General features: G+C 42.0%; 2 protein-coding genes across 2 annotated transcripts in view; one reads left to right on the plus strand and one right to left on the minus strand.

Moving 5' to 3' along the window:
• Positions 1 to 1,985, plus strand: part of LOC135200823 (protein O-mannosyl-transferase 2-like) — a 43,780-nt gene extending 41,795 nt beyond the window's left edge. The window contains 4 exon segments of the mRNA XM_064229497.1: positions 384 to 543; positions 812 to 952; positions 1,153 to 1,260; positions 1,431 to 1,985. Of these exon segments, the coding sequence (XP_064085567.1) occupies positions 384 to 543; positions 812 to 952; positions 1,153 to 1,260; positions 1,431 to 1,555 (534 nt within the window). The 3' untranslated portion in view covers positions 1,556 to 1,985.
• Positions 1,867 to 27,735, minus strand: LOC135200822 (ribulose-phosphate 3-epimerase-like). The gene is given in 7 exon segments (XM_064229496.1): positions 1,867 to 3,341; positions 13,844 to 14,065; positions 22,453 to 22,492; positions 22,494 to 22,558; positions 22,822 to 22,977; positions 24,477 to 24,574; positions 27,482 to 27,735. Coding segments are annotated over 6 exon segments (675 nt in total). The 5' UTR covers positions 24,567 to 24,574; positions 27,482 to 27,735; the 3' UTR covers positions 1,867 to 3,239.
• Positions 27,736 to 27,950: the final 215 nt, after the last annotated feature.

Raw genomic sequence — 27,950 nt, forward strand, 5'->3', positions numbered from 1 at the left:
ATTGAGTTTTTTGAGGAAGTACGCCTTTTCCTGTTTTATGTTGAAATAAGTTGCATAAAATCAGCTGTTATGAATATGGCAGTTGGTAAGAACTTTAGGAAAGTTATTTGTTTGGTTGAATGAATAATTTAAGTATTCATATGTGTACATAGTATATTTTTACTTAGCAGTATGGTACTCATAAATTACACTGATTTCCTTATGAGCACCATTCTTCTCTTAATTCCTTTGCAACTGGATGTCTACCTCAACTTTTTTTTTTTGTTTAGCACCTATGCTGTACTGAAATTGTCTGATTATTGTTTTTAATAATTTTGTACTCTGTTCCTTGTAATACATATTACTGTTAAGTGCTTTTTGTTAATATTGTGTTGTAATCATAGGGTCAGTGGTTCTCTGCCATTGATGGCTACAAAGTGTACTTGCTGGGAAATCCCCTTATTTGGTGGGGTAACCTGGTAATACTTGGAGCTTTTGTCTTGGTGTACTGCTACAATGCTTACAGGCTCCAAAGAGGACATGTTGATGATCCAGATACAGCTGGTAAGTAAATTTCCTGATTTAACATTTATGGAGTTTGCACCCTCAATTTAGTGTGGTATTGAACTTGCACATTGTAAGTTAACTTGTTTTTCCATTATTTTCAAAGTAAGTAATATTTATTTGTCTAACATGTTTTCATAATTCAGTTAAAGGCATTAATTGAACTGTCTTTTCAATGTTTACAACAACTTCCAAAGATCATGATGAATTTTTAATTGGATTATGAGAGGTTATGGTAGTACTAACAAGGGTTTCCCTTGTTTTTCAGCTCGCCGTGAAAGGACATTAAACGCTTGTGGTTGGTTGTTGTTAGCATGGGCATTACATTATTTGCCCTTCTACTCCATGGGAAGAATCTTGTATTTTCACCATTACTTCCCTGCCCTAATGTTTTCTTCAATGCTTACAGGTTGGTAGTTTCTCTGTCCCAGAATATTCATGGGAATTTGTAGCTTTTTAAGTCATGTTCAGTGTTAATGGTTAATGTTTCATGTTTTGGATATCCTTAAACTAACAAGTACTTCAATTGGACATATGTAAAATAAGTTCTATCTTTGCACAGTAATTCCCAATGGTTGAACTTTTTTTTTTTTTTTTTTTTTGTTTCAGGTGTTGTGATAGATTACATGCTGGAAAGTTTACCCAATATGGTCCCAAGAGTTATTTCATCCTCGGTATATCCATGTTTGACAGGTCTCCTATTTTCAACTTTGGCTGGCAGGTGAGTGAATGAGTATAAAACAAAGTAACTTAGAAATATTTTTTATATCCAGGATGTCAAAAGTCTTAGTATTTACAAATGCTAAAGAATCTCTTAGCTTGACTGAAAATGTACTTTTAAAAATTTTGAATATTTTTTTTGCTAATATCTGTGATAGTTACTTAAGATTCTATATTTATATTTCATGCTTACATGTTTTCTCCACTTGCATATGGAATGCATAACTTGGAACCTGGTTTTGAAAATGGTACTATAAACCAAATTCGCTGGCTAGACTCCTGGGAATTCTAGGTGGTTATGTCATTCACACAATTGTTGTGTTTTTTCTATATAGCAGTTTTTCCCAGCTTCAAGAAAGTCTTAAAAACCAAGTAATTTCTGAGGAATTCATGTAAAACTGAAGCAAGAAGAGAGGAAATGAATGATGTTAGTGGAGCAAGGTGGAATGCTGAAGCTGTACAAGTCTTCAGTTGTATTAAGTTTAGCTTTTCTACACACCCTGTAAACCCTTTGTCTTGAAGTGCAGGTTTGAACAAATGTTCTTAACATTATAGTGAAAACTGAAAATATTTTTTTCAAGCTGGTCTTGCTGGTGGTTGGTGTTAAGATTGATTACATATACTATCTGTTCAGTGTTTGTTGTTTGTGATGTCATATAATTTATATTGACCATTTTTAAATTTTACTATTTTTGTATACTTTACAATAAAGAATTTATGCAGTTTCTTTTACATTTACCATTTTTAATAAATATTTGTATAAAACTTGTGTGACCCGAGATTTATGAAATCTATTAATTACTAGGTTTAGGTAAAACTGCAATTCTTATGAATTTATAAGGTTTTTTGGCTTATTTATTCACAAGTATTGTCTTTGGCCTCTTATCAAAATGGATATTACAATTCCTTCATTGACCACAAAAAGTTTTCACAATAAAGTTAATTTTGTGTGTTGCTAACTTGACCTATAACAGCTGGGATTTCTGACTGTGGTAAAGTACACCTATTTATTACAACTGCTTTTGTTGGTATGGAATACGAAGTATATCTGACAAGAAACTGTATACTATAATTATCAAGCCAAAAAGATAAGTCTGCTGTATTTCTGCTGCAATTATCCTGAAAGTTCACTGAAGACCAAGTACATTAACTAGTGTTTTATTTCTTATACATGCAATGGAAAATTTATATGACATATAGCAGCTCTATTTAACTTGCCTACTTGCAAGGAATGATTTTCTCAAATCTTGCAGGTTTCCTTTCAGGTATTACCATCAGAATCAAGAACTGGTAGTGAACACCATGGATTCAAACCTTGCTATACAACCCTGTAACAATAAGCAAGTACAGTAGATTGTTCTCAACTCAATTTTATTTTCTGACAAATTGTGATTAACCTTTTAAGTTGAGGAATTTTGCAGATTCAGATACTTCATGATCATACCAGAGTTGAAAATCATATTAATTTGTAACACTTACACAAATTTTGACTGTTGCCTACACATTTCAAAAAGAATTTCATCCTCCCTCTAAGGGTGACTTATGGGGTGCTAATATACAAATTAACTCTATACCTACAATACTTTAAAGCCTAAAATTGTCAGAAATAGGAAACAAGACGTCCTACTGGAACTCAAATGTCTGCATTAGGCTGGATGACATTTGTGCAAACCTGGTACTACCCTTCTAGATGTGTAGTGAGTATTCATGGTGAAAAAAAGTAGTTATCCTACATTAATACTGTTGTGAAATGGAATGTCTATTATCAGTAAATTCATTTGTATGTCAAGAAACCTAAAACCTTAAAATCTAAAGCACAATGAACATAAACCATTATAAATTAACCTTATTACTTTTTACCAAATATAAAAAGGTTACTCAAGTATATTGTACTTTCTGTATTTTGAAATATTTCTTTAACATATTACCTTCTTGACTATAGGAAACATTGCACCAACAACATAAAATGTAAAGCTTCACAATGCATTTTCTACACTGGTCCTCAAAAGAGAGATGACAGCTTTAGGATCTTCAGCATTCACAACTGCACTGCCTGAGACTATCATGTTTGCACCAGCCTGTCAAAAACAGATAAAAAGGGAAAGTAATCTACTAGCTTTGCATGACAACTATGATATTTGCATTACCTTGTTTAAGTGACATGACAAAAACAAAGTGAATCATGGTGTGGTGGTTAAATGTTTATTATACACAAACCCAAAGACCATTTGTTCATACACGAAACAAACCTTCGGTCTTAACATTAGGATTTACTAGCGCCAAGCTGGAAACCGGTAGAATTAAAATTACACTTGTGAGATCCAGGGACTAATGGCATCTATACCAGGTCACGGGGCATGTATACCCAGAATGCCCCCGGCTACCTGTGACCCATCAGTTATTTTCCTACCGCCTTTAAGATAAGACGTGTTACTGTCTATCTCATTTAAAGCCGGTTTTTCAGTTTGCCCGTTCTTTATCCATTTCATTTTTTATTTTTCATTCCTTTTCTTTCTCCAAGTGTGGTCAGTGTGTGATAAGAGTGTATACATGGTATGATGGAGAATTTTGCCTCAACATCGGGATCGTCTACCGCTTCGAAGAGGAGACAAAGGAAATGCCCAGGAGTCAGTGGCTTCCCTTGTTCTAGGTTCCTAACCTCTGTGTCGACGGATCCTCATCCAACGTGTAGTAGGTGCAGGGAAAACGTATGTACGGTTACTAATCCGTGTCTGTTTGTCGCGGTTGGTCGGTGGAACAGTGGAAGAAGTTCTATGGGAAAAGCCAATACAAAAGAAAGGGGTGACGCCATCTTTGGATGACCAAACCTTACCGGCTTCTTTTGTATCGGTAATAAACCAGGCTGCTCCATATGTTTCTCCACCTGCTTTTGAATTGTCTCATACCCCGTTCGGTTTCTCCTAGCGGTTCTGTATCGAAACGTCAGGAGGGGCCTTGGGTAATTTTATGAATAATTTGCACTCTCCTTTGTTCCCAGCAAGTAGAGGGGGAGATCCGCCATCTTTGTTCCAGGCTCCTGCTACTCAAGCGCATAGGTTAGATGGTACGTGGTCAGCGCTAGGCCTACCAGGCGTACCAACCTTGGATGGTCTGCTTGCGCATTATATGACGTCACGGTTCCAGCAGGGTCCGGCAGCGCTGAATGTTCCTCATCCCCCGGGCTTGCAATTTATGGGAATTAATGCCGCTGCTTCACCATCCCACTCAGTATTTACAGCGATGCAGAACGTGGGAGGTAATTTGGCAGCAAACGTGCGGTTACCAGCAGTTTAAACCTCTCAGTCTCTCCCTACGAGAGGGATGACGTCACAACATACGTCACACTCTGAGATGGCAGGCGTGATGACGTCACAGACCGATTCTCGGCCTTTTTTTTTCGCTGCACCCAGACGCTAATACGCCTTCTGATCCGTCAATGCAAACTGTAATGCAGAAGTTACAGGATATAGAGGAGAGAATGAATAAGAGACAAAAAGAAAAAGTGTGATTCGCCTTCTTCGTCTTCTTCCTCTAGTTCGGCGTCATCGCTAAGTCCGATAACGTCACGGCGAGCGCCAGTCAAGCGTTGGAGGAGGATTCGGGAGTTCCTAGCGGATCCTCGGGCCAAGAGGAGAAGAATCAATTCTTCCTTTTCTTCTTCGGACGAAGACTGTCATTTCCAAGTCAGCAAGAAGGTCGGAAAATCAGTGGCTATTAAGCACAAGGTTGCCAGACGCAAGCCGTTCGCAAGAGTCCGAACAAGCGAGAGAGGTGACGGCCGGCGAGCTAGCGGGCCGAGGCGGAGTTGCCAGTTCGGATCGGGGAAAAAAAAAAAAAAAAAAAAAAAAAAAAAACTGCGATACCTCTGGTAAAATCGACGTTGGCGGCGGCGAAAGGTGCAGCAGAGGATGGAATGCAGGTCCCAGTTTCGCCCGTAAGGCCGTTCAAAATACGTACGAAGGACGATGAAAGGCTCCTATTAAAAGTACGAAAAATAGAGAGTTGGCAACCTCGGCGGATACGTTCGTGAAGGCAGTGTCCGTCTGGATAGAAGGCCGAGGCCGGGGCGGGTCTCGCCGACGCTCGAAAACGATTGCCCAATGCTAATAAAAGACGGAACTTACCTCTGTCTTAAGGGAGCCTTCATCTTGGAGATCTAGACGAGATTCTCGCTCTAGATCCGTGAGCAGAGAAAGAGTGAGACGTTCTCGTTCCCCTGCTGACTATCTGGGATCGAGCCAACAGCGGCCAGCAAAGATCAAAGAGCCGCGGCCGTAGGGCAGGCAGCCGTGGAATTCCGGGCCGTCTGTCAGAAGATAGAGGCGAGACAACACATCTCTCGTGACGGAGGGAGTGGTACACTAGAGCCGGAGAAGGAGAAAACCAAGAGTTGCTGGCCTCGTATGCAGAGGTTATTGATTTGATTCGTCAATTCAATAGCCTTTCGGAGAAGACAGAAACACCGGCCAGTATGCTTCCTCCTGGAATTGACATAGCGTTTGGACCTAAAGAGGGATACCAAGGTGTCGTATGAATTGCCTTGTTCGGAGTCATGCGGAATCGGTCTTGCAACACGTAAACGCAAAGATTGCAGGGAGGGATAATTCCTTAAGATCTAATAGATCATTTAAATTTATTCCCCCTCCAATGATAAAGCAAAGGAAATATTATACGACACCGAAGGTCCCTTTGCTGTCTAGGACAAATGAACCCTAATAAGTGTAAGGTTAAGGCCTGGATTAACCTTGGATCAGGTTAAATGGAGTGCCCTTCGATGACGTACCAAGAGGCTGCCACGTTAGAAGCAACAGCTTCTGTCTTTCAGGCTGCGTCCTGGTTAGACCTTTGGTTAACAGCAGTGGCGAAAAGTTCCATCCCTCGGAAGCACCACCAAGGACAACAAAGTAAGTGGATGAACCATTGTTCATTAGATTACTACAGTCAGGGGTCCAAGGCGATTGCGTACCTGACAAACGTAAGTGCCAATGTTTGGGCAAATATCCTGCTAATGAGGAGAGATGCAGCATTGGCTAGGACTAAGCCCACAATGTGGATTTGGATTCCCTGTTAGTTTTTAATGAGGAATGGGGATATCTTGGAATCGCAACTACTGTTGCCAGAGGTCATACTGGAAGAAGCGATAGATAGAAGAAGGATGGACACTAACGATAGGTTGGTGCAACAGGCAGTTAGGAAAACCTCTAACAGTCAAACTATTCCTTTGGAGGGAAGACAACAGCAGATGTCTCGAAAGAAACCAGTGAGACATAGCATCCCTAATAGAGTCACAAGACCCTCTTCCCCAAAGAGGATAACTCATCGGCCCTTTCACAATAGAAACAACAGAGGAACAAGGGCAATAGGGGAAGGGGGAGAGGCTCAAGAAGATAGGATGGGCGCCTCCCATCACTCGGCCACACCAGTGGGGGGTTGCCTGGCAAATCACTGGAAGGTGTGGCAGGAACTATGGGGCAGAGCAGTGGGTGGTGGATGTTCTCAGGATCGGGTATTTTGATTCGTTCGAGGTAACCCCGCCCCTGACAGATCAACCATTACCCCACGTCACTTATGCCCACAAATCTCAAAAGGCCACTATTCTGCAGGACGAAGTGAAGAAGATGATGGAAAAAGGAGCTGTGCAACAAGTATGCAGTCCGACAAAAGGCTTCTACAGCAGGATTTTCCTGGTACCCAAAGCCAACGGGGAGTGGAGGGGACAGTAATAGACCTGTCAACGCTGAATCTGTTTTTAAGGAAAACCAGTTCAAGATGGAAACTCCGAAAACGGTTCTACAAGCAGTCAGAATCGGAGACTTTATGCTGACAGTCGATTCAAAGGACGCATACTTTCAGATACCAGTCCATCAGTCTCCAAGGAAATTCTCCGCTTCAGTCTTGCAGGGAAAGCTTTCGAGTTCAAGGTCCTGTGCTTCGGATTGACAACGTCTCCTCAAGTTTTTACAAGAGTGTTCACCCTCTGTCGGCGTGGGCGCATGCTTCAGGGATCAGGCTGATAAGATATCTGGCGATTGGCTGGTGATAGCAAAGTCCAGGGAGAAATTACTCAGGGACAGGGCGGCCCTCCTGCAGTTTGTCACAGCCTGGGTATTGTGGTGAATCAGCAGAAGTCGCAGCTGGATCCAAGTCAACGTTTGGAAATATCTGGGAATGGTGATAGACACAAAAAACACAAGCCAAAGTATTCCCGACAGACCAAAGAGTACAGAAATGCAAACAAGTGGTGAATGCCTTTCTGGGAAAGCAGACACAGCCAGCAAGACAGTGGCAGGTGGTGCTGGGAATCCTAACCTCCCTGGAGAAGCTAGTACCACAAGGAAGGCTACACCTTCGGTCCCTACAATGGAGGATGAAGGAGTTTTAGGTCACCAACAGTAGATCACCCGTACGAGCAAATTCCCTTGTCGGCAGAAGTGAGGAAAGACTTGCTGTGGTGGGTGGACGACGACAATCTGACAGTGGGTGTCCCCCTTCAACAATCCTCCCCAGACCTCTTGCTGTTCTCGGATGCGTCACTAGAAGGCTGGGGAGCCCATATGGAGGAGTTGATGGTGTCAGCAAAATGGAGTTGCAAGGACAGAGAACTCCATATAAACGTGCTGGAGTTGAAAGCAGCTTTCCTGGCTCTACAAGAATTCAGGGAGAGGGTAAAGGGACACTCAGTGGTATTGATGTCAGACAACACCACAGTAGTAGCTTATATAAACAAGCAAGGAGGCCTAGTTTCTCGGCAGTTACATGTGATGACAGTTCAACTTCACCAGTGGGCTATAGAGAACCTGGTAGACATCAAGGCCATGGTATATTCCGGGAAAAAAGAAACATAGTGGCCGACAAGTTGAGCCGCAGGGATCAGATTCTGGGAACGGAGTGGTCCCTACACCAACAGGTAGTGGACAGGATGCTCATGTTGTGGGAAGGACCGATCATAGACCTATTCGCAACCAGGTACAACAAAAAGTTGGAAGTGTATTGTTCAGTAGTCCCGGACGCAGAGGCAGTAGCAGAAGATGCGCTACAACACCCCTGGGACAATCTGGACGTGTACGCATTTCCTCCATTTTGTCTAATCCGTCAGGTTCTGAACAGGGTAATGCGGTCTCAGAACCTCAAGATGACCCTGGTAGCCCCGTTATGGCCGAAAGCAGAGTGGTTTTCCAGACCTACTGGAACTCCTAGTAGATGTGCCAAGAGAGTTACCTCCATGGAGCAAACCTTCTGTGTCAGCCTCACGTGGGAGACGGTACCACCAGTCGGTGAAAGTCCCTATCGCTTCACGGGTGGAGACTGTCAAGTACCTCCTCCGAGAGCGAGGGTTTTCGCAGAAAGCAGCAACTCAGATGGCAGGTAATATCAGAAAATCATCTGCGACAGTATACCAAGGGAAGTGGTCAGCATACTGTGATTGGTGTCGTAGGGGGAACGTGTCTCCACTCGGTACCACTATTCAGCAGTTAGCAGACTTTCTGATATATCTCAGAACAGAAAAACATATGTCTGTATCTGCAGTGAAGGGGTACAGGGCTGCTCTAGCCTCAGTCTTACGAATGACAGGAGTGGACATATCGTCTTCATGGGAGTTGGCCATGCTGATGAGGAGCTTTGAACAGTCATGCCCACCAAAGGAGCTAAAGCCCAGATTTGGGATCTGACCAAGGTACTGAGTAGTCTGACAAAACCCCCTTACGAACTACTAAGGCAGTCCACGGATAGGAGCCTGACCCTGAAGACAGTCTTCTTATTGGCCCTGGCTTCAACCCAAAAAGGCTGGGGTGAGCTACATGGCCTCTCATATCTCATAAAGCACTCGAGAGGTTGGAGATCAATGGTGTGTGAGTTTGTCCCAGAATTCGTGGCAAAGACCCAAAATCCAACAATAGTAGACGGCAGATTCGACTCCTTTACCATACCTTCCTTGGCAGACTTTGTAGACAACGACAAAGCTGAAATGCTCCTGTGCCCCGTCAGGGCACTAAGGGAGTACTTAAAGAGAACAAGGCACCTCAGGCCGGGGTGCCAGAGGTTGTTCGTAAGTACAGGACGGAACAAGAAGGAAGTGTCCAAGAATACAATATCATTTTGGCTAAGGGAGACGATCAGAAATGCTTATACTGCAGAAGACGGAGGGTCAGATAGCCAGGTGGGAGCTAGAGCTCATGACATCAGGGGGTGTGAGTGCTTCCCTGGCATTTAAGAAGAACATGTCTGTGGGATAAAAATTCTGAAAGCTGGCGTGTGGAAGCGCCAAACAACTTTCACCTCATTTTATTTGAAAGATGTTGCCCATAGATCCTTGGACACCTTTTCCTTGGGTCCAGTTGTGGCGGCCCAACAAGTGATATAGTTCATCCAGTGCCCCTGGCGGGTCAGTTTGCGTCTAGTCTAAGATGAAGGTATGAAAGTAGAATGAATGGGATGACTGGTCTTTTTTCTTTACTACTTTCTTCCTACTTTAACTACGGGCAATATGAAGGAGAGTACCGTCATGTGCTGGAACGGACTAGATGCAGGTGAGATGGTCAGCCATACTGTGAAAGCTATCTTAGCTGATGATATACTTTTTCAGTAGCAACACACCCCTCTGGATAATAAGGAAAAGAGGGGTGAAGGTGGATCCAGTCGCAAGGGACAAGAGTAAACAGTAGAATGGTATCTACACCCAGTGGGAGAAACCAATAGATCCGCTTATATCTTTGGTCCTAGGTTCATTGTCCATTCTCTAGAATTTCCCTATATATTCGGAAATGGATAAGGTGGCAAACTCCCAGTCAGTTGTAGAGACTTACCTCCCTCCAATAGTAAGTCTATCCTAATGTTAAGACCGAAGGTTTGTTTCGTGTATGAACAAATACCAAATTTGTAACTACGTAATTTGTATTTTTCATAACTAACAAACCTGAGGTCTTCACAGTTAAAGGCCCACCTCGAACCACCCCTCTAGCAGTCTAAACTGGGTTAGAAATATAACTGATGGGTCACAGGTAGCCGGGGGCATTCTGGGTATACATGCCCCGTGACCTGGTATAGATGCCATTAGTCCCTGGATCTCACAAGTGTAATTTTAATTCTACCGGTTTCCAGCTTGGCGCTAGTAAATCCTAATGTTAAGACCTCAGGTTTGTTAGTTATGAAAAATACAAATTAGTTACAAATTTGGTATATTTAAAAGAACTTCAAGAAGAAAGGCTCCCCACACATGCCCAGTCCACTGTCTATCACCAACATCTTTTAAGCGCCTCGGTGGCGTGGTTAGTTTGGTGTTTGCTTCTCATCTCGGTGGTCGCGGCTTTGATTCTCGGCCATTCAATTGAGGAATGAGAGATGTGTATTTCTGGTGATAGAAGTACTCTCTTGACGTGGTTCGGAAGTCACGTAAAGCCGTTGGTCCCGTTGCTGAATAACCACTGGTTCCATGCAACGTAAAAAAACCATACAAACAAACAAACTAACATCTTTCACTCGTTCGAGGCTCCAACTGCATTAAAAGTGTTGCATCCAAAGTCTACTACAATTTCTTTTCCAGTATTTGTTGTTTTATCCTTTTTGTTCTGTTTTTTCATGTTTCACTTTCTGACAGAGTTAACTTCTAATAGATTTTTAACATTCGGGGTTCTGCTCCTGTTCAATTCACTGAGTTGATTCTTCTCGCCTTGGAACTCTGGTAATATCAAGTTGGTCATGATTCTATATTTTGTCATTCCTTCAGCACTCCTTCAGCTGCACCCTATGTTGTTGGCAGTGAACTAGGTCATCCTAAGAGGTGTTCTTTTGACCCCATTCTTGTCTCTTCAAAACCTGCCTATTCACTTTGGTGTGTCCTGCATCTTGACTTTCTGCATACCCTCACCTACCTCATGGTCTCAAGCTTCACTGTTCTCAGTTACCCTGCTTTGGATTCTAGCAACCCTCAGGAGATCTTAATGCTTCTTGCTTAGTCAGGCACGACATTATTTTTTGCATTACTCTTTAAATGTCCTCTGGTGCCCTCCAGTTAGTCATATCGATGTCCTTGATCCTCATTTTCCATTTCTGCCTATGTCCTAGTTAGCAGTTCCACACTGTATTACAGTAATGTGTCTGCCACCTTTTCCCTTGCCAAGAAGTTCTGTGAATCAAGCAGAGGGCTCCTCAGTCTCCTGTGGTCTTGTGACTGCTGCCTAATCCCCAGCTGTGTTGTATCTTGTACCTCCATATGTCTTGATCTTCATCTGGACGCTTTTATGGTTCTCTCCTCTGGTATCATCGAGTTGTGCTAACACCTGATTCTTGGTAGTACCACCATGTCTTTGGTGGTTTTCTCAGGTCTGCCTGTTACCCTAAGTCCTCCATTTACTTGTTTGGAGTTTTCACTATGACTTCCTTTGCAATGATCCTCTCCACATCAGCTGTTCTTTCGTTTAATATATTGGGATGGTAATGTGGTCTTTAACAAATTTGGGTCTTTGTGCTTTCTACTAGAACTTTAGGATCATGATGTCAGTAAGTTTTGTTGACACTTAGAGCACTGAATAGTTACTTCTTATTTCCATACTTTTCAGGAGATTGCATGGATGTTAAGTTTTCTCAGGTTTGCCCTCTCCCTATCTATGAAAGCTTTATTTGACTGGGCTCCTTCCAGGTCCACTGGTCTATGGTTGTACTGTGTGCTGTTGTGTGAATGGTTTCATACTCTCTCTGCAGAGATATCTTGCCCAGACTGGTGTGTTCTTGCTGATGGTCCGCTACTGAAGAAAACGCATAGTAATAGCTTGGGTTTCTCAGTGTGTTAGGGCACTATTGAAGACAATGCAGTGTCATGGTGCCACTGAGGAAGCAGATGCTGTAGTGTACGTCAAAACATGGAATTTAAGCTTTAGCAACTTTTCTGCTTTTTAAAAAGAATTTGAACATTAGGATTTACAAGCTGATACCTTGAGATGTCAAGACTTTTTTTTTTTTTTTTTTTTTTTTTTTTTTTTTTTTTTTTTTTTTTTTTTTTTTTTTAAAGAATATGGATGTCTTTTTCCCCTGGCACTACTTTTAAACTATGCATGTTCATCCAGTCATTACATGGGGATTTATCGTCAGCCACATCCTGATTGTGTATTTGGTTACTCTACCATCTGTAGATTGTCCCAGGTTGCTACTTCTATGCCTTCCAGCAGCATTAAGTGTGCTTCTTCCTTGGTTTTATCTTAATTCACTTCTTTCTTGTCATAATTGAGTTTCAGTTATTTCGTTACACTCCTCATAGCTTCTGGGTCTATGGATTCACCACTTGTCATACACCTCATGCCCCAGGAGCCTACTCTGGTCTTTGTTTACTGGGGTATCAATGGTAGCTCTCTTCCTCAGAGGTACGTTGCTAACCAAACTAAAATAAAAGTAAGGGGTTTTTATCAATCAATTAATACATCTAATTTTTTTTCAGCAAAGCCATTACTTTTACTCTTCTCAGTCTATCTCCCTTCACAAGTGTTTTGCTTAGCAGTTCACACTACTCCAGGAGTGTGAGATCGTCAAGAGACTACAACTAATTGTGCTCTCACAAACTTACTGTAAATTCTAGAGATGGTTCTTCATCTTTTCCTCTGCACTTCTGAGTGCTGGACTTTGTGCAGCTATACATACCAGTTAAATTATAAATAATGTTTTTTTTTAGAGAAAATTTAATTTGTCTTTTAAAATAAGATTTTCCCTAATGTAAAACAATATGTAAAAAAAAAACTAGTGCCATAATAAGATGCATTCACTAACTACATATGCTTCAGAGATCAAAACTGAACAGTAATCCCCAAACTGCCATATTAGTTTCATACATGGAGCAACAAAAGAGGCAACCACCTTATGAAATGCCTACTGTAACATTTTTTGAAAGTAAACATAACTAAAAATTATGTTTTACTTTTATCTACCAACTAGCCACTACATTAATGAAAGGTGCAGCAACTTTTGACACAAAGTCAGCAGAGAGGAATCTTACTTGTAACTAGTCTTCTATTTCTAACTAGCCTCACATAGTCTCTATTAAAGATACTGTAATGAATGAATGTAACTATCCTTGCCACAAGTTAATAAACACGACTTTTCCTTTCAACTCCCATGAAATGTTCAACTGAGCAATTTCAATCTACCCCATAGCAGTTCTCATTACAGGAGTTTTTAAGCATTTTCAACTTTCATGGTGATTAATTGCTTTACAACTATGTGAGAACATCCCCAGTAAACTGTAAAACCACATTAAAAAAGAAAGTATGTGGTAAAATCAAGTCACAGTTTTACATTCTAAAACTGGGATCACATTGATGTGTACAACTAACTATCTTAGACATAACACATAAAATATGAAACTTGTTTATAAGCCTTTTTCAATTTCTCCTATATAGACAGTTCACACTGCTAAAGTAAACACAGTACAGTGAGGTTATCCAAATCAACCAGTACTGAATATCCTTCTGCCCTGAATCTACTTCTATTTGGATATACCTAATTGCTAAACAACTTTAAATAACTTGCCCTCATACTTCTGCAGGTTTACAAACATTTAGTGGATAAAGAAAGAAATGAAGAGTAAGAAACTTACCTGAGCACATGCATCAATAGTACCGGGTCCAACACCACCATCAACTTCTATGTCCATATCTGGAAACTTTGAGCGGATATACTCAACTTTAGGCATCATATCCCCCATGAACTTCTGACCACCAAAGCCAGGCTCTACAGTCATGATTAGAATCATATCTGCTTCATCAGCATAAGGCACAACAACTTCAATGGGAGTCCCAGGCTTAACACCTATGCCAACCTATTTCAAATAGAATATGAAAGTTATACAATATTCCCCGAGCTCAACATGAAAGCAGCTAATTTAGTAAATAATCACTGAAGCAAGATAAAAATTTCTGGGAAACCTAAAACCTAATGAATTATTGATTTGTTTTTAATGCTGCTAAGAAAACATCTTGATATAACTTTTTTTGTGTGTCACACATAACTAATGTATGGTTTTCTGCAACAAATGTAATATTTTCTTAATTTCTATCTTCCTCCTTAAACTTTCTGAACTATGTACATTCATCTAGATTTACTAGACATAAAATGTTGAAAAATGAAATTGTTAAGATACAATAAAGTTTTACACATACTTACCTGGCAGATATATACTTAGCTTATGTCTCCGACGCCCGACAGAATTCAAAACTCGCGGCACACGCTACAAGGTAGGTCAGGTGATCACCCCCTACCGCCCGCTGGGTGGGGGACAGTAATAGGAATCATTCCGTTTTCTGACAGAATTTTTCTTCCTCCTATCTCCTGAGGGGAGGATGGGGTGGGCCATTAAACGTATATATCTGCCAGGTAAGTATGTGTAAAACTTTATTGTATCTTAACAATTTCATTTTTACACATGCAACTTACCCGGCAGATATATACTTAGCTGATTGACACCCTTGGAGGAGGGTAAGAGATAGTTAATCAATATGAATAGCAATTCAAAAACAGGGAAAACAACTTTTGTTGTAGGTACTATAAATAAACTTAATTACCTTGATTCCTACCTTATTGGGCAGAAGACTTCATGAGAACTGTCTATGAGTCTGCTTGCCTCGAGAGTTCCAGTGAGGATGAGACCTACACTGAGAACCCTTCTGGATCATGTCAATGGGGGCGAGCCCGCTTACTCGACAGAGCCTTATTTGGATCATACCAATGGGGCCTATCCCACTTACATGGTAGAGCCTTCACCTTTGTCGTATCAACGGGGACTAACCCTCTTACAAGACAGAGCCTAGGTCCAAAACATTACAAGGAGCATGAAAACAACCAATCTCGACCACCTGACCACACTACTTTGTTATACACTACGAATTGAAAATGGTACTTTTTCCTGACCACTTTCAATCGACCATAAAAACAACACCACAAGATTAAAATCCCTAATCTATCTAAACTAAGCTAGATTGGTTTCAGCCCCCTGTCCCAGCACCGAATCCGCAGACACGTAAGGTCCGAGAGAGAAGCACTTATCATAAGTCACGTACATCTCTCGAATAGTTAGACGCAAACACAGAATTGCATCTCCAATATGTGGATCCAATTAAATCGTTTAACGACATATTCTTGTGGAAAGCTAATGAGGTTGCTACGGCTCTGACCTCATGCGCTTTCACTCTCAGCTGCCCGAGGTATTCCTCTTCACAGGCAACATGTGCTTCTTTAATAGTTTCTCTGATAAAGAATGCCTGTGCATTCTTTGACATCGTTCTTCTCGGATCTCTTACCGAGCACCAAAGGCTCTCTGGAGTTTCTCCCATTTGTTTTTTCCTCTCTAGATAGAACTTGAGGCTCCTTACCGGACACAAAGTTCTCTCTATTTCTCTCCCTACCAGGGAAGTCAATCCTTTAACTTCAAACGTCCTTGGCCAAGCTTAGAAGGATTCTCATTTTTTTGCTAAAAATAGGGGGTTAAATGAACACACACTGCAGAATCCTTTTCTGAAGCCCACTGTGCCTTCTAACGCCTGAGTTCACTAATCCTTTTAGCTGATGCTAATGCAAAGAGAAAAATTGATTTTCTAGTCAAGTCTCTGAACGTTGAGTTATTGGGAGGTTCAAATTTCTCTGACATGAGAAACCTCAGTACCACATCCAGGTTCCAGCTGGGTGGTCTGGCTGTCTTGGACTTCGAAGTCTCAAATGATTTAATCAAATCGTGTAAATCTTGTCATCTGTGATGTTAAGCCCTGTATGTCTAAACACCAAGGAAAGCATACTTTTATAACCTTTTATAGTCGAGACTGCAAGGTTACATTTTAGTCTCAAATATAAGAGGAAATCTGCTATTTCCGTCACACAGATGGTTACTGGAAGAGGATACATTCTGATTCCTGGCCCACCTTCGGAACACTTCCCACTTCGACTGGTACACGCGTATCGTTGACGGCCTCCTGGCCCTTGCAATTGCCTTTGCAGCAGCGCGTGAAAACCCCTTCGCTCTGACGAGTCCTTCGACAGTCTGAAGGCAGTCAGACCGAGCGCGGGAGGTTTTTGTGGTATCTGTCGAAGTGGGGCTGTCTGAGAAGATCGTTCCGTAAAGGAAGGTACCTTGGAAAATCTATCATCCATTTCCAGTACCTCTGTGAACCACTCTTGAGCTGGCCAAAATGGGGCGATTAGGGTCAATTTTACTCCTTTCGTCAGAACAAACTTCCTTACTATGTTTCCTATGATCTTGAAAGGAGGAAAAGCGTAGCCGTCTATTCCTTCCCAATTTAGGAGTAGGCCGTCTATCGCTACTGCTCTTGGATCTGAAATCGGAGAGCAGTAGTTCTCCAGCCTGGCATTCCAATGAGTTGCAAACAGGTCTATGTTTGACCTTCCCCTAAGGTTCCAAATTTGATTGCAGACCTCTGAGTGTAGAGTCCACTCCGTGGAAATGACTTGATCTCTCCTGCTCACAAGTCTGCTCTGAACGGTTTTTCTCGCCTTGTATAAACCTCGTCAAGAGTGTGATGTTCCGCTCCTTTGACCATAGAAGAAGCTCTTTCGCCTTCTTGTACAGTGAGAGGGAGTGAGTCCCCCCTGTTTCCTTATGTAGGCTAGAGCTGTCGTGTTGTCGGAATTTACCTGCAACACTGAGTTTGCGACTTGGGCTTCCCACTGCCTGAGAGCCAGATGCACCGCCACTAACACTTTTTATCGTTGATGTGCCAGGACACCTGTTCCCCACTCCAGGTGCCTGACACTTCTCTCGGCCCAACGTCGCCCCCCATCCCGTCTCCGATGCGTCTGTAAACAACACTAGGGAGGGGCTCGGTAACTGCAGCGATAGTCCCTCGTTCAGTCTGCCTGGTTCTAACCACCAGCTGAGGTTTTTCTTTATCTCTCTGGACAGAGGAAAAGATTCCCACAGATCCTGATTCTTCTGGTCCCAATTCTCCTTCAAGAAGAATTGAAGAGGTCTTATGTGAACCTCCCTAGAGAAACGAACTGTTCCAATGAGGAGAGGGTCCCCAGAAGACTCATCCATTCCCTCGCGGAACATTGTTCTTTCTCTAGGAAGGTCTTCACTTTTAGAATGCACCGTTCCTGTCTTTCTACGGACGGAAACACTTGAAAACCCCGAGAATCCATCAGAATCCCCAGATAGACAATGCTTTGCTGGGGATCCATCTGGGATTTCCCGAGGTTCACTAAACAGTCCCAGAGACTGAGTCAAATCCAACGTTGATCTTAGGTCCTCCAGACACTGATCCCTGGATTGCGAGCGAATCAACCAATCGTCGAGGATACAGCGATATCCTTATTCCTTTTAAATGCAGCCAATGTGCTACATTTTTCATCAATCCCGTGAAAAACTTGGGGAGCTGTGGAAAGACCGAAACAAAGGGCGCGAAACTGATATACTTGGCCCTGTATCATGAATCTTAGATACCTTCTGGACGAGGGATGGATGGGTACATGAAAGTAGGCATCTTGGAGATCCAATGACACCATCCAATCTCCTTTTCTTAGCGCTGAAAGAACTGACGACGTCGTCTCCATCGTGAACTTGTTTTGATCACAAAGTGATTCAGAGCGCTTACGTCCAGCACTGGTCTCCACTCCCCCGGAGGCTTTTGGTACCAGAAAGAGGCGATTGTAAAATCCTGGTGAATTGTCTAACACCTTTTCTATCGCCTTCTTTTCTAGCATCTGTTGCACCAGATGTAATAGTGCTTGGTTTTTTAAAGGATCTCTGTATCTTGCCGCTAACTAACTCCCTTGGAGTGGATGTTAAGGGTCGGTTTTTCTCACCCGGAAGGGGATCAGGTATCCTCTCTCGAGGATCGAGAGGGACCAGTTGTCCGCCCCTCTCTGAGCCCAGACTTTCGAGAACCTCAAAAGTCTGGCTCCTACTGGAGTCTGGAGGACTCCTGTCTCACTGCGGCTTCGAGAATGGCCTTCGAGAAGATCTTCCTCTCTTGAACGGCCTTCTACTCTTAGTTGCGGGTCTTGAGGTTGTTCTTCCTCGAAAGGGCTGTTGGAACGACACTTATTCGCTGTTCCTCTCTCTTAGCCATCGGCACCGCCGGTTTAAGCCTCTTGGCGGACTGAGCAAGAAGATCCTGCGTAGCTTTCTCCGACAGTGATCTGGAAATGTCCCTCACTGTCTCCTGAGGAAAAAGGTATCCCGAGAGCGGAGAAAAAAGCAAAGAGGATCTCTGTAATGGCGAAACAGACTTGGAGAGAAACGAGCTATAAACAGATCTCTTTTTGAGCACTCCTGCCCCAAAGAGAGATGCTACTTCTGTGGATCCATCCATGACCGCCTTGTCCAAACATGAAAGGACACTTGATAGCACCTCCATAGTCACGAACTCCGGATCTTGCGCTCTTTTTGCTAGAGCTCCTAAGGCCCAATCCATGAAGTTGAAGACTTCAAGTGTGCGAAATAGACCCTTGAGTAAATGGTCCATCTCGCACATTCCCCAAGACGCTTTAGCCGACAGTAGCGAGCGTCTTCTAGAAGATTCTACTAAAGCAGAAAAATCCGCGTTTGCAGAAGCCGGAAGGCCTAACCCCATGGGTTCCTTCGTGTCGTACCAGACACCCGGCTTACCTGTCAATCTAGACGGAGGACACAAAAACACCGTCTTACCTGCCTCCTTCTTAACCAGGAGCCAGTTCTCCAGATTCTTGATGGCCTTCCTCATAGATAGGGTTGGCCGCATCTTGACAAAAGAAGGGGATTTCGCCAACTTCGTACTTGATAGCAAAGATCCCGGAGAAGGAGGATCAGCTGAACAAAGTGAGTCCCCAAACTCCTGAAGAAGTAATGCAGAAAGTCTCTTATAATCAGAGACTCCTACTTCTTTCGTCTCTTCCTCCTCCGAGACTTCCTCCAAAGTTACATTCGGAGAGGGAGACTTCTTCGGCGAAGAAGTCCTGGCCGGTATGCGACTCTTATCCTTCAAGAGCTCGTCCGAAGGAGCCGCCCGTTCAATCCCCGAGATCTGTTTCCTCGGTAAAGAACAAAAGTCCGCTTTACTTCTCTCCCTAGGTTCTTGATACCTACTAGGAGAGGATCGAGAGGATCGAGAGCCTGAGTTATTAGGCTCTTGGCGCCTATCCGGAGAAAAACTCGTTTCCATTCTCGAGCGCCTACTATGAGTAGGGCGCGAATCCAAAGTCAGGATCCTTTCAGGCTCTTGGCGCCTGTGAGGAGAGGCGCTTGCGCCTACTCTTCTGTAACTCTTAGGAGTAGGGAGAGCGCCTGACAGAAGGCTCCTTTCAGGCTCCTGAATCTTACGAGGAGAGGCGTCAGAGCCTACTCCTGATCTACCAGGATTAGGGCGCAAATCCTTGGAAAGGCTCTTTTTAGGCTCTTGCTGCCTTTGAGGGGAAGCGCTTGCGCCTACTCTTGATCGTCTTACAGGAGTAGGGCGCAGATCCTCGATTAGGCTCCTTTCAGGCTCTCGACGCCTGCTAGGAGAACGGTAAGCGTCCGTTCTAGATACTCTTCCAGGAGTAGTGCGCGAACCCCTGTTTAGGTTCTTCATAGACTCTTGGAACCTACTAGGAGAAGCGCTTGACTCCCTCGAAGAAAGCCTATCATAAGGTCTCGAGTAACTTAACGAGACTCTATCATCCAGTCGTCCTATCGAACGTTGGCGCCTTCTAGAAACATCCTTAGACGGAGAGCCTTTCTCGCTTCTATCTCTCTTATTAGAGCGTTCTCGTCCTTTCCTACCACTTGCAGAGGAGATCCTACTCCTCGGAGATCGTTCGACAGATACGAACCGATCGTCTTCTCGTAAGTAGACTCTTTCTTTACTCCTACAAGGAGAGGATCTACCGCCTACTTCCTGCCGTGCGCTATGACTCCTAGCTTCCGAGCTTCTACGAGGAGAATACCATCTTCCCTGTCTCGACGAAGTTTCAAAGGAGTCGTCTACTCTAGGAGGCGAATAGGCTCTTACTGGAGAAGATCGTCTATCATACTCCTCCTTCCTAACAGACCTCTTGACTGGAAGAGAGGCGTCCTTCCTGCGAGAAGGCTCCTTGCGCCTACTAGTCGAAAGCGAGCCTACTAACGAAGAGAGATTCTCTTGGAGATCCAACAGGAATCTCTTAGTAGATGACCGAATCCCTTCTGGAGAGGATTCCGGATCCTTCATAGCCTTCTTAGGCGCAGGAGAATACTCCGGAAAAGGCTCCGGGCTGGAGTCTAGAGCGCCTACTCCTGGAGGTTTCCAGGCTCTCTTGAGAGGGTGCGATTTGTAAGAAGAGCTCCATCCTCGTTTAGGAGAGGACGAATCAGAGTCGGAAAAACACTTCCCTAAGAGGCTTTTCCTATAGCTCTCTATAGCAGCCTGGGACGAGTCTACAGGACCTGCTGAAGGGACGCCTGACGTTGGGGATACTCTACATCCCCCTTGCGGCTTTCGACATTCCTCCTCCCTTGGGCATGGGAGTCTGAAAGAGGTCTAGGCCTAGGAGCGATGCGAGTCGGTCCAGACGCCCCCCCTCCACTGCATTTTGGACACTGCATTTATCACTAGACAACTTCACCCTTACCTTGATTCATATCCCGCAATTGCTGTTGCAAATTGCGGATTGAAGCTTCCACAGCGGCTCTCTCGACAGACACATCTGCGGGTTCGCTGCGGGGGGAAGGAGCTGAAACCAAAAAGGAAGATGGCGAAGCTACTACAGGGTTAGAAATACTATCCTGTTCCGCAGAACAGGATCTACTTGAACTTCTAGCTGAAGCTTTTCTAATCCTATCCTTTCTCTAACTTCTAACATCGAAGTTAGTTCTTTCCATTGTAATTCAGTTAAGTTCTCACATACCTCACACGTATCCTTAACCGAACAATCCCTACCCCCTACATTTTACACAAACAGTGTGAGGGTCCAAAGTAGCCTTAGGCAACCTCACCTTGCATCCCTCATTACACATACTCTAAACAGAGTTCCAGGTGTTAACTCGGACATAATTACTAACACAAAGCGTATGCCAACAACCAAAGATCAAATACTTCCAAATAATCCTCGGCGAAGCAAGCAAGAAATTCTAATCAGGAGCTAACAACAAAGTTGTTGTCAGCACCGGCGACAGAAAAAATTCTGTCAGAAAACGGGAATGATTCCTATTACCGCCACCCAGCGGCGGTAGGGGGAGGGGGTGATCACCTGACCTACCTGTAGCGTGTGCCGCGAGTTTTGAATTCTGTCGGGCGTCGGAGACATAAGCTAAGTATATATCTGCCGGGTAAGTTGCATGTGTAAAAATAGCTAATTAACTGCAACTTTCTATACTTAAAAGGCAAATATATTGGAAACAAGGGATACCTTAGCATCTCACTTTGAGTATTTCTACAGTGATGCATAGACCTTGATATTTCCCTATAAATATATGAGCAAATAGATCTTGAAATCACATTTGTTCCCTTCACCTTTTCTGGCAATGATCATATAAACTACCAATACATGAGGTAATTTTCTTAAGCAGGACTGAAAACTATAGTTATTTAAATCATGCTATTGCAATATACTTATGAATATACATGCATGGGTTTACTGTACTGAATTGAATTTAATGTAGAATTTAGGTTAAAGGCAAAGCACTGGAACCTATAAGGTCATTCAACACTGAAACCAAAATTGACAGTAAAAAGTTTGAAAGGTGTAACAGGAGGAAAACCCTCACAGTTGCACTATGAATCAATTGTTAGGAGAGGGTGGAAAGGTAAGATGGAAGAAAGAATATGAAAGGTGGTACAGCACAGGGAATGATAAGGGTTGCAGCTAGGGGCTGAAGGCAGAAGACACTACCCCACTACGGGGCACAGGTTTACTGTGAAAGCTTATTTTCCAAGAAATTAAATAACCATTATGTAACTACCTTATAACCAAGTTCCAACAACCAATTCCGGCTGATGGTTTGTTGCACACACATTTAGAATGTGCTGGATAACTTAGTAATGAGGCTATGTTTCTGAAAACTGCCTAAAAATTAGGTTCTCTGAAAAATCTGATGTAGACTAACCAGATTTTGAAGTAGTATTCAGTAAAAGTACTGCAAACTGTGTTTAGAATCTGTGGCCTCCCAGAAAATTCAACTAACAGAAACACCTAAGAGAACACGCTTAATAAAAAACTGACTTTTCACATCCATGAAGTACAAAACAAGTACATATTACTCACCTTCATACCAGCTTCTTTGATTGGCGTATCAAGCCTTGCATCCATCTGTTGCCTCAATATGGAAAGTATACTGATCAGCACCAGCATCAGCCATTGGATCCACCCACTGAAAAGACATGTACTATTATGAGCAGCTTCTATTACAGAGCCAAGAAATTAATCTTTTCATTATAAAATATTATGTGCAAAAAACCGGGAGTCAAGGATCAAGTTAATATCGATATACAAAAAAATGTCATAATTTTCATATTCTCTTCATAATATATTTTACTGTTTTACAATTTACTAAGCCTTCACACACAAAACATAAAATCAAAATACGTAACCAACAAGAACAAAATTCTAAATAGAAAGAAATCAATGAAATACCTTTTCTGGATTTGCTACCATCATATGCATGTCAAAGAAAGCCTCTGGAACCTTTGGACGTAAACATTTGACCAAAGGATGTCCAAATGTTAAATTTGGCACAAAATGCCCATCCATAACATCTAAATGAAGATAATCTGCACCACTTTCTAACATCTGTTGAAATGACAAAAAAATTATATATCAAATAAAGTTCATCAGAAAAGCCAAAGAATAAAAGGCTCTAGTTTGTAACCTACATAAAATATCAATGACCCACACTTTGAAAAAAAAATAAACCATTGCCTTTAAGTAGGAGACCCACTCTTTACATGGGAGGATAGTTTATTAACTGACACACAAGCCGAATCTCCATCTGGAAATGCTATGTCATCAGTAAGGGAGCAGCAGCTTCTGTAACTTCTTATATAGTTTGGCATAGGGATTTAGTGATAAGGAGTCCTCAGCTAGAGTGCAAGGTTTCTAAACTACTACTGCTAAGGAAAACTGTTGATAATCAAGAGCAGCCCTAAAGAATGCTAGCACAGATCAGATAGTTCAGTATAAATTGATGGGTTCAGATGCTAGCTTTACCACAAAACACCCGTATTATACTGGAGAGAAGCAGGATTCACACTTTATGAGCTGAAGGTCTAAGATAGTTTGTCCAACTGTTAGGTATACCTCAAATGTAGCCAGTCAAGCATTTACTTGACCACTGCCTTACACAGGAAAGAAGAATTGAAGGCAGGGGAAACGGCCAAATATTCAACACTCAACCTCCTGCCTTTTGTCATCCATGTACTGTACACCTTACTTGAGATGCTTTTATGTCTGAGAGGAGCTTGGAGACTCCACAACCTGTTAAGTAACTACCATAGGTCCTAAGGAGAAGAATTCAATGATTTGTGAGCAATGTCCAGAGATAAACTGAGGTGAAGGTAGTGTGTTGCTGCAAGACACCTCCCTCCATCACCTGTGAAACTTAAAAGTTCTTTGAATGGCTAAGGACAAATCAGCATTAATGATCATTTCATGAAACTAGAAAGAAATGGTCACCACATTCTGTGCCTGCCAGTACTAGGGAGACCTCAACACTCAGGACTTGTAAGTTGGGTTGGGTTCTCATTACCTATCCAGTACTGCAAGGCTTGCACTGGCCACAAAAGTATCTCATCAAGCTCCTGGCTAATAAATTCTATGACAGTGATACATTTTGAGTTTTGCTAGAAACACATGAATGAGAACAAGAGGAATCCCCACCCCTTGAGAGCCAGAGGGCTGGCTAAACAAGCTTTGAGGGTAGAACTTGATGCAAGAGTTCCTAACATGAACAAAGCTAAAAAAAAAAAAGTGAACCCTGACTGAAGAGGACATAGGCAGTACCCTATTTCCTCATCCACATACTGCTAATTAAGTACTACTACTTTGTTACCAAGTTCAATGACCAAACTAGGATGTACCAAAAGATATCCATATACTACAAAACTAAGGTTATATCCCCATAAGAGCAAAAGGCAAAATATGATTCCAATCATTTGAGTGAAATAATATTTTACAGTTCTGTAATCTATAATCAGTATTTTTATATTAAATATGAAATACACACACAGTTAACACTGAACCAAAATTTTGCTTCATGATTGTACATAATGTATTACTATAAACCCACTTACCTTGATACATGACTCGTGCAAATTAGATAAATCGGCATTCAAGATAGATGGACCAATTTTGCATGATGGTTTCTTTCCTGTCTCTGCCATTATTATAACTGAAAAGAAAAGTTATATCAATTGTTGCAAATAATCTAAAAAAATTAAACACTGTAATGTTTTGTCACATGAATACAGCTTGTACAGTACAAAAATTTTTTTTATAAAAAACTAAAAGTTTTTAGACCAAACAGCATTTTTCACACAAACCTAAAAGTCTTTATAGGAGTATTCTTGGATGCAAGCTTAGCTAAAGCTTGTTAACTATGCAGTAACATAGTGCCAGATAAGTGAATGAAGAGAAACAATACACTCACCTGTCTATATAATACCTTTTCTTACGCTACATGTGTAATCAGAAACGGTTAGAAGTGGAATTATGATATACTTCTGGCTTACACATCTAGGAGACCAGCAAATGCCTCTTGTCTTTCCTACTCTTCTGACCAAACTTCTCTAACTGAAGAGAGGCCATGTCAACACACTTCTTACATGGGAAGACATAGGTGCATACCTTACCCAAAATGAAATCTGTACCTGTGGCAATCAACCATCACAAGTGACATGAAATGTCCATAAGGATGCCCAAGTCTCTTACAAAGGTGCTGTTTGTGCTCTTTCTCCGTTCCAAAGAAAATTAAAGTAAAGAACACAAAGATAGAGTAAAAGATAGCAATTCAACTGCTCATCCAAATCATTCAATGACAGGAAAGAGAGAGCACAGCAAGACATCTACTCTTCAATTGCCAAGAGAAAAGTGACAGAAGGTCAGTGAGGGGCTTTCCCCAAATTTAGTCTTCATAACAACCAGTTAATAACCTTGCTACCAAGTAAAACAACTGCTCCAGCTCACAATTATGATAGTTCTATATAAAAGTTATGGTTTGTATTTAAGTGGGAACAAAAGACTCTTGGTGCTGCCTTGTTTATCAGCATGCCCAGGTACTTTGCCTGCTGCCTTGGCACAAGATTCTACTTCTCATAGTTTATTCTGTCCCCAGATTATGACAAAATGTTTGGAGCTGGGCCTCCAAAGATATTAGAACATGTTAATTATCAAGATAATTTAAAAGGCATATCCCATACAAATGGGATCAAGTCAACATCATGATGAACACTCAAATGAACACTTAAGGGCTTGTTCCCAATCCAAATAACTGGCCTTTGAACATGAAAAAGGTCCTTTCACATACAATGCAGAGGCACTTCCTAAAGGTCCTATGAAAGTTTACTCAGAAATGCTCATCCTTCAGAGCCACAAAAACATGAAGTTGCCCTTTCTAATAGTCACTACCAATCTGCCACGCAATAAAGAAAGCTGAACTCTGCATTCATTTCGACCTGACCCTTCACGAAAGATAGCATGAAGGCCCCAGTGGCTTTGCATGATGCACTTGAAAGCAATGGAGGCCTTGAAAAGGTCACTGCATGGCAGATAAATGTCCCAGCTATTGGAATATTCTTCACTGGTACCTCAGCTTTAAACATTGAATAAATCAAGGCAAGTCCACAAGGAATAACATTTGAAATAAGTGGTTACTCTCGGAAGCAACTTGTCATGAGAAAAGCATATACAGTATACAGTGTCAGGACTTCTATGGATGAAGTTCACCCGGAAGAAAGCCAACTAGTTAGAGAAGGAAGTCCGTGCCTTTCCTCCTTACACAAAGGTCAGCAAGTAAGTTCAACCACAGGTCAAGTCAAAATGCTGACTGGAGGGAGGCATGACAACTGACTTCGTGACTTGTTATTCTGCGGACAAGAAAAAAGTGCCTACCACTCTCAGTCTTTCCAAGTGAAGGTTGTGTATCAGCGTGCAAACTGCTGAGCCAAACTGAATGGGGATAGTTTCAATGTTCTCCTCCACATAAAACATCTGTGTCAGTGACAGGGGATAACAACTTACTAAATTAGTCTTTTCTGCTAATACTTACTGCCCTTTCTTTATGCTTGTAGGTATCTTTTATGTTTATGGTATTTAGGTAGTACTCTCTTTGCTTACTCTTTATGTTCATCCCCAAGGGACTAATAGGCTACTAAACACGGCACCCATTTTGCATATAAACCGGTAATTACCAAAACCAGAGGTGCGCAATACCTATTAGTATAGTCTCCAGTTTTACCTAAACCAGAGGAGTGCGATAGTGGTCTTCAGTTTTACCGAGCCAATTTTCACAGGAGACAACAGGGATGCCTCTTAACCTAACCTTTCCTAATGTGGCATCCCCTCAGCTAGCCTAAGCAGAGGGGGTCACAAACCCCCCCACGATGAAAAATTGTGTACTAGTAGCTACCTACCTACTAGGTAGCTACTACCTAGGTACTACTAGTCCTATAGCCTATATAGGTAGGTAGCTAGTAGGCTAGTACTAGCTACCAACCTAGTACTAGGCCTACTACCCTATATTCTAACAGAGCGAAGTGTGCAATAGGCTATCTACCTATGGGTTATCTACTAAGCATTGCCTATGAAAATGTACATCAAATTCAACCCAATCATATAGGTAAGTATGGAAAATGTTTTAAAAATGTACCTAGGCGAAACTACTGGTAACTTAAGGTTTTTACTAGGTAGGTATACTAAGGTACTAGGTACCTTAGGTACCCCTGACAGATAGGTAATCCTGCCATTTAAGAAATGCCTAGGTTTTACATGAGATTTAAGCAGGTATATTAGACAATTTGCCATTATATAACACCAGGAATTCCCGCTGTTTTATACGTAAAGCTTAAATAATGTCAATCCAAGAAATCTCTAATTCATACGCTAAGTTACCGGTAGGAAAGTTAGCTAAACTAGGTATAGGCCTAAATGGTATAAAGTCTAAACTAAAACTTTCAAAACCCATTGCAAGGTCTGAGTTGGACAATAATTTCATCAAGCCTTAAAATAACACCCTATCTAAATTTTACACGAGTAAGAAACTTACATCTTGCTGAAAAAGCACTGTTAGCAAGTCACATACCGAATCAGCTGTTCGTCGACCTCTCAGCTCAGGCTCAGCAGCCACCTGTCAGTCACCTTGAGAATGTTTGTCTTCCTTCAAGTTGTTTGTGTCCGATCTGATGTCGAATAGCTAGTTTAATATCTTTACTGCGACCAAATTTTATAAAAATAATGTCAACATAATTCTTTATGCTTGCATTTTCAATAATCACTGGAATTTTGTGACTTAAAATGCATATTTTATATTTTCCACGAATAACGCATTTAAAACACGATTCTTCTTCTTGCCATTGCGGACACCATAGATATGGCACATACTTGATGACCTGCTATTCTTCGTTCTATTGTCACCTAATGTATTGTATGGTATAAAAGTTTATTAGAAAGCAGAAAAAACTTAACATTTGTATTTATTATATTAAATACTTTACTGCATGTATCTAGTACATTGTCAATGAAGAATAATTAACAAAGTTGATATCAAACAA

This window comes from Macrobrachium nipponense, chromosome 27 (genome assembly GCF_015104395.2).
Source record: "Macrobrachium nipponense isolate FS-2020 chromosome 27, ASM1510439v2, whole genome shotgun sequence".
Lineage (NCBI taxonomy): Eukaryota > Metazoa > Arthropoda > Malacostraca > Decapoda > Palaemonidae > Macrobrachium > Macrobrachium nipponense.